Source organism: Arachis duranensis, chromosome 1, assembly GCF_000817695.3.
Source record: "Arachis duranensis cultivar V14167 chromosome 1, aradu.V14167.gnm2.J7QH, whole genome shotgun sequence".
NCBI classification, from domain to species: domain Eukaryota; kingdom Viridiplantae; phylum Streptophyta; class Magnoliopsida; order Fabales; family Fabaceae; genus Arachis; species Arachis duranensis.
In genome coordinates this window covers 10,728,108-10,734,880 of record NC_029772.3, presented here as the reverse complement: position 1 = coordinate 10,734,880, position 6,773 = coordinate 10,728,108, and the positions used below count along the sequence as shown (strand labels likewise).

Genomic DNA, 6,773 nt, shown 5'->3' with positions numbered 1-6,773 from the left:
GGTGAATTGTTCCAAAAAATACTTTTTTCGAATTATTTATTGTTAATATCTGGTCAATTTCATAACATTCAATAATGACATAAATGATTATATTTAAACTACAAAGTTAACCTAAAATAAAATTTAGAAATTGATGAGAACAAAATATTAAGATAAAAAATAATTAGAAGCGTAAAAATAGAAAAAAATATCAAATTTAAATAATGTCAAAAAGAATCTAATATATAATGATGTGAATTGTAAAAATAGAGGGATGCATATATAAAGAAGAATAACATGCATGCATAAACGTTTTTTTTACTATATCATAATTTGCTCCAGCTATACAATGAATTCAGCAGTAGTCGGCAGCTCCAAAAGTTTGCATCGGTGCACCTCGAGCACATGACCTAATTTCTTAAGTTGCAAGTATGCCGAGCATATTGTCATCCAATTCCATCAGCAATAGTAATGCTTAAATTGAGACATTTTCGAGTTATAAACAAATAATCAACGAAATATTATTCATCCATACCTTCTCATTTATCCATAAAAGAAATTTTACATAAAGAAAAAAAAGAAAAAAAGAAGAGTTAAAATAGCAAGAGCGATAAAAATGATGATTCTTATAATTTTGTTTGACCGTCTATATATAGAAGACCAGAAAATCATGATTATCTAACAAAGTTAATTTGAATTTATTGCATTTAATTTGAATAAGCAAGAAATGATCATATTTTAGTTTAGTATTTAATTCACATTATTTGAATTTGACTCAATACATATAATTTAATTTGATTTAATTATTAGTTAAAAATATCTCAATTGCTTATTTTATTTATAGATTTATTATTTTAATTATTAATAATTTAATCAAATCAATTAATTAATATACATAATTTATACCGAATTTGATTTAATAAATTAAAAAATACTACCAAAATATTAAAAGAAATAAATTAGAAAATACTATTAAAACAAATTGATATAAATTATAATAATTATGTAATATTTAAATATCTAATCAAATCAATTAGTTGATATAATTAATCTCATAATAAATTATATTTAATGAGTTAAAAAAATAAATCGAGAAACACTCTCAGAAGCATGCCACGTCAGCTCCATCATTAAATGTAAAAATTCGATTTTTATATAATAGAATAGACGTTAATTCATATATAATATATAAACAAATTTAATTAGAATAAATAACAATTTATTTATTTTATTTTAGACTTTATAAATGAAAAGACTAATTCACTAATATAACGAATTATAATTAATGAAAAACTCTGCGTACAAGCGATTAGGGCTTGTGATCAAATCAATTAGTTGATATAATTAAGTTAGTGCAATAAATTGTATTAAATGAGTTAAAACAATTAAATTGAAAAATACTCTCCGAAATATGTCATGTCAGCTTCATCATTAAATGCAGACATCCTATTTTTATATAATAGAATAGATTTGATTTTGATCTATCTCTTAAATTTGAAAATACCAGCAAATAAATGTGTTGAGTATTAGATCCCTTATTTTTTGAATTATATATCAATTTGGTAAGTATGATCTCAAACTAATTTATTGTAGATTCATATTTAAAATAACAGAAATATTTGATAACAAAAAAATATTAATAAAAAATAGTTAGAATTTATTTTATTTAATATTTATTAATAAAAAATAAAATAAATTTTAACTTTTTTTTGTCTTCTTAACATTACTGTAAAATAATAATAAAATTATAAATTTGTAAAACAATAAAACAATACTGATATATTATATGAATGAGATTAATGCAAAGAAAAGGAAATAAAAGAGAGGTATAGAGCTAAGGATCCATAGAAACAGGACAAACCGATTTAAGGGTGTGGGGCTGATGAACCTCGGAAACGGTTACGTCGATGTCTCCATGCAAGAGAAGCAGAGAACTGATGCCATCACTTATTAACCTAGCAGTGAAGTTAAAATTCAAAGTAGAGTTTAGAAGAAGAAAAATTATATTGAAGCTCGTGATAGAATGAAGCATGAAAATTAAAGAAGACAAAAGAGGGTATTTATAATTCAATTGGTGTGGATGCTTTAAGTTATTAACAGTGGGTCAAACATGCATTACTACTTATTGACCATTTGCATGCGATTAAATTCTATATTTAAATTAGTGCGTGTGAATAGAAGAGTTAATCAGCGTACACGATCGACTGTTTATGTCACTATGGATTCTTTAAGCAAGTTTTAGAATGCTACCTAACCCATAAAACTTATCTTTTTGAGCCAATATTTGTCGCTATTAGTTGTACATTAATACTAACTACTAAAAGCAATCATTAATATAAAATATATATTAAAAATAAATTAAATTATAATATAAATATATAATAACTAATTTTAACAGTTAATTTTAATATATAAATAATATTTTTTATTTTTGGCCAATAAATATATTTTTATACGTAGTATTAAAAAATAATCATATTAGATATATATCAAAATTAGTCACTAAATAAAGTAGAATATACATTAGAATATAAAATATATATTAAAAATAAATTAAACTACACATATATTTATTTATACATAAATATATGATAATTAATTTTAGTAGTTAATTTTAATGTACAAATAATATTTTTTATTAAAAAAATAGAGTTGGTTAAACTTTAGACAATAATTTTATATTCTAAATTTTAAATAATCCTAATTAATAATGTAAAAGAGTAATATAAGTTAGGGAATCAATTTTTTTAGCTAACGTTTGTTAATTTTTTTAAAATGATTTTGTTTATCTTAATTTCTAAATCTTAAATAATAAACTCTTAGTCTTGCATCCTAAATTATAAATCATAAACTCTAAAGTTATTTAGTATTCACTGACTAAAAATCAGTTTTCTATACTTTAAATCTTTATAAAAATAGGGGTAAAAAACCTAAACAAGCTAAAGGGAGATCAATTTGACACAAATAAGCTAAAGCAAAATCTGATTCATCAATTAACCAACGGATATTTCTATATAGTTCGAACTAAATAAGTTCGAACTCAGTTTGCACATAATTCAAACCAAATAGGTTCGAATTACACGTATAGACCAAAGCAACATAATTCGAACTTGATAATTCGAACCTATTAGCATATATTTACCAAGTAATTCAAAATATGTTGATTTGAATTAGTAAGAATTCGTTCCAGCAAGCAATTTAAGTTACGAACATAGAATCCGCATCATGTCTTAATAAGACTCGTACAGTTATTTTTGTCGGTGTTCATTAGACATACATTTCGTTTAAAACTGCGGTGACAAAACATATTCATTAACTAAAAATCCATTCAAAGTACATCGCACTAACGTTAACAAATTTTATCAGTCACCAACTACAAATAAGAAAACCGATAATAGTGGAATCTAAACGCGAAATTGAAATAACAAAAGTACCAAAGCCACCAATACACCTAATCATGCCCCCGTGTGTGCTCTGCTCCTCCGAGCTGTAGGCAACTCTGACGTGTGTGGCCGGGCTGCCGACAAAGCCCACATCTCTTTGGCCGGTTCGGATCTGCCTCATCCATATTGGTCCGTATCCGAGTGGACCTGGGACGACCCTCTCTCGCACGCCTCTTATTGGGGTCAGGGATGACAGTCGGCCCGTCATATGGTGGCCAAAAACCCTCCGGAATGGGAGGTGTGAAACCCATCTGATACACACTGAAGACCGAACTAAGACGATACACCTGGTGGACGTAAGGCTCCCATGTAAGCCGTGAGTAGGCACAGCATGCCAGTGCGTGGGGACAAGGGAAATGAAGTGCCTGGAAGTATCCGCAGTCACATGTGTGAGATGCAAGCAAGACTCTGTAGGTACCCAGTGAGAAAGAACCAGTCGGAGTTGTCTCTGCGACGGTGAACTCGGAGTTATCCCTTTCATACACAGTAACCGTGAAGCACCTAGCTGTCTTCAAGTTGGCCTCTATACACTTCACCAAGTGCTAACTAAATTGTTGTCCGGTTTCCATCTGCGCTTCAGCCTCCCTCCCTTTGCGAACAAATAATTCGGCCAACCTTCCGTATGTTGCCTTCACTAGGGAGCACACAGGAAGATTTCTGACACCCTTGAGGATCGAGTTCACACATTCAGATATATTCATCGTTATGTGTCCGAATCTACGCCCCTCATCACAATGTTGTGTCCACAAGGAATACTCAATCCGGTTAGCCCAGTCACACATCGCCGGGTCTTCGGACCTAAGAATATCAAACCAGTAGTGGAACTCGACCTCGGTCTTAGCGTACGCCGCATTCACAAGTAGCCTCCTTGCGTCTTTGCCCTTGAAGATGAGGGCGAAATTTGCCGCAACATGTCGAATGCAGAATGCCCAGTATGCAAACGGAGGTAACCAGCCTCCGTTAGGAGCCTCAAGGGCGGCCTTGATGCCGTTATGCCTGTCCGAGATAACCAGTAGACCCGGCTGCGGTGTGACATGCTCATGCAGGTGGGAGAGAAAGAAAGACCACGACTCAGCATTCTCACCCTCGACTAATGCGAAGGCAACATGGAGTATGTTGGAGTTCCCGTCCTGTGCAATCGCGACAAGCAACGTTCCCCCATACTTGCCATACAGATGGGTGCCGTCAATACTAACAAGGAGCTTACAATGACGGAATGCCTCGATACATGGTGGAAAGGTCCAGAATAGTCTGTGAAAATAAGCTCGAGACTCGTCCAACTGTCCACTGACACGAACAGGGCTCGTTCTTAGCACTGCAACAGTACCAGGCATCGTCTACCGGACACCTAACACCCACCTTGGGAGCTCGTTGTACGACTCATCCCAGTCACCATAGATGAGGGCAACAGCCTTCTGCTTCGCCAACCAGACCCTCCTGTAAGTCGGCCTAAACCCAAAGTGTGCGGCGGTGGCATTTAGGAGCACCTTGATACTGACGGATGCATCAGCCCTAACCATTGGCATAATGAATGCCGATATCACATGATAATCTAAACTCCTGTGGTCACTGGAAATGGAGGTGGCGAGACAAGTATGCGGTCCGTTGTAACGTTTGACCTCCCAAATCCCCTTGCGCTGTCGGAGACTGAGCCGAATCAACCATGTGCACCCATTGCCGAACTCAGAACACTTGCCCACATACCGGCGATAGTCAGACTCCACGACCTTGTACTGTACCCCTCGCCGGATGCTGTAAGTCTTGACACTTAACAGGGCCTCTTCTTTATCTGAAAATTGCTGACCAACCTGAAACTCTGTCAAACCTGCAGACCCTTTAGCATCTCTAGCGCCAAATCCAACCGGCTGCCCAGCAACCCCCTCTTGCCTCATGGCATCCAAGTCCAAAGAGGAAAAATGTGGAGGGTACTGCTGCGTGCCGGAGCTAGAACCACCGCCCACCCCAGCAGGATCACTTGCTCCAACATCATCTCCACTGTCATCAGCAATCATATTCGGCTCGATATCATCGTCCTCTGGATCATCCAAGAATCCATCTCCAACACAAGCCGGTGCAGCACACTGTAAAGATGTCGGCAGATACTCCCCTTGTCCGACCTCGTCGCCTACACTTTCGTGGAGATCAACAGCGAACGAAGGGGAGGCGACAGGTTGGACAGGTGGCTCGTACGTAGGGACGGAGGAAGATGCAACGACAGGTCTGGAGCTAGAACCGGCAACCGTGGCTAAAGTGGTGGTATTACGGTTCGAACCCCCGAGTTGGACACCGCGTCAACCAACTTTGCCAACAGTTCTGGTGTCCTCACCTCTGGAAACTGCCGGCGACAATGAAACATGACCTGCAAGTCCTCATCACTCCCGATCGTGAAACAATCGTACTTTACGGTGTTCTGGAGCACCGTGATTGAAAATCGATAAAAAAATTTCTTAACCCGTTTCACACCTTCCAGACCAAGTTTCAGCAGTACAGAGCTAACAAGGTCCTCATACCTCGTCGTAGGCGTGACGATAATACAGAGAGGATCCTTATCAGTGAACTTCACACCGGAACGAGTTTTCTTCTTAATGGATCCTCTGTGGTGAACCAACACTCCGAAACTCTCCTCACTAGCCATGTAAACCACCTCTAATGATAGCAACTGACGTTCAGACCATATATATACAGCGCTGGTCCTCACTAAGTCGAACCATTCTGGTACGAAATATGCTCAGTGTAATTCGAACCTATTAGGTTCGAATTATCAAGTTATGGTTCGAACCAATTTGGTTCGAATTATGTTGCTTTGGTCTATACGTGTAATTCGAACCTATTTGGTTCGAATTATGTGCAAAGTGAGTTCGAACCTATTTGGTTCGAACTATATAGAAATGTCCGTTGGTTGATTGATGAATCAGATTTTGCTTTGGTTTATTTGTGTCAAATTGATCTCCTTTTGGCTTGTTTAGGTTTTTTACCCTAAAAATAGAGTAATTTGGTTTTTAAAGAATTTAAATTGAGAAATTTTAGTTTTTTAACAAATTTTTATTATTTTAGAAAATTTTTAAGATGGATTTGTCTTTCGGTAAAAGAATTATTTTGTTTTATAATAATATTTTTAAGATTTAATATTTTTATATTTTAAATAAATATAAAATTTAACTGAAAATTGAGTAACATTTTAGAGACAGCTAGAATAATTTAAGCTAGAATAGTGCAAAAATTAGAGAAAATGGTGGAGGACTGCAGAGGGACATATATGAGATTATTCAAGAAGAATGGGAATAAAATATTAAAAAGTTATTGACTGAACCAAGCTAAATAATAAATCTTTCACCATGTAGACATGTAGTT

At 35.0% G+C, this 6,773-nt stretch overlaps 2 protein-coding genes across 2 annotated transcripts; both read right to left on the bottom strand.

Moving 5' to 3' along the window:
* Positions 1–3,964: 3,964 nt before the first annotated feature.
* LOC127747548 (uncharacterized) lies at positions 3,965–4,756 on the bottom strand. The gene has a single exon (XM_052261581.1). It carries the CDS (start codon positions 4,754–4,756, stop codon positions 3,965–3,967), a length of 792 nt encoding a protein of 263 aa, XP_052117541.1.
* Positions 4,757–4,759: 3 nt separating this feature from the next.
* On the bottom strand, positions 4,760–6,057 carry LOC127747547 (uncharacterized). The gene is made up of 2 exons (XM_052261579.1): positions 5,723–6,057; positions 4,760–5,648 (listed from the first exon to the last, which is right to left on the bottom strand). Exons 1-2 carry the CDS (start codon positions 6,055–6,057, stop codon positions 4,760–4,762), a joined length of 1,224 nt encoding a protein of 407 aa, XP_052117539.1.
* Between the last annotated feature and the right edge of the window lie 716 nt (positions 6,058–6,773).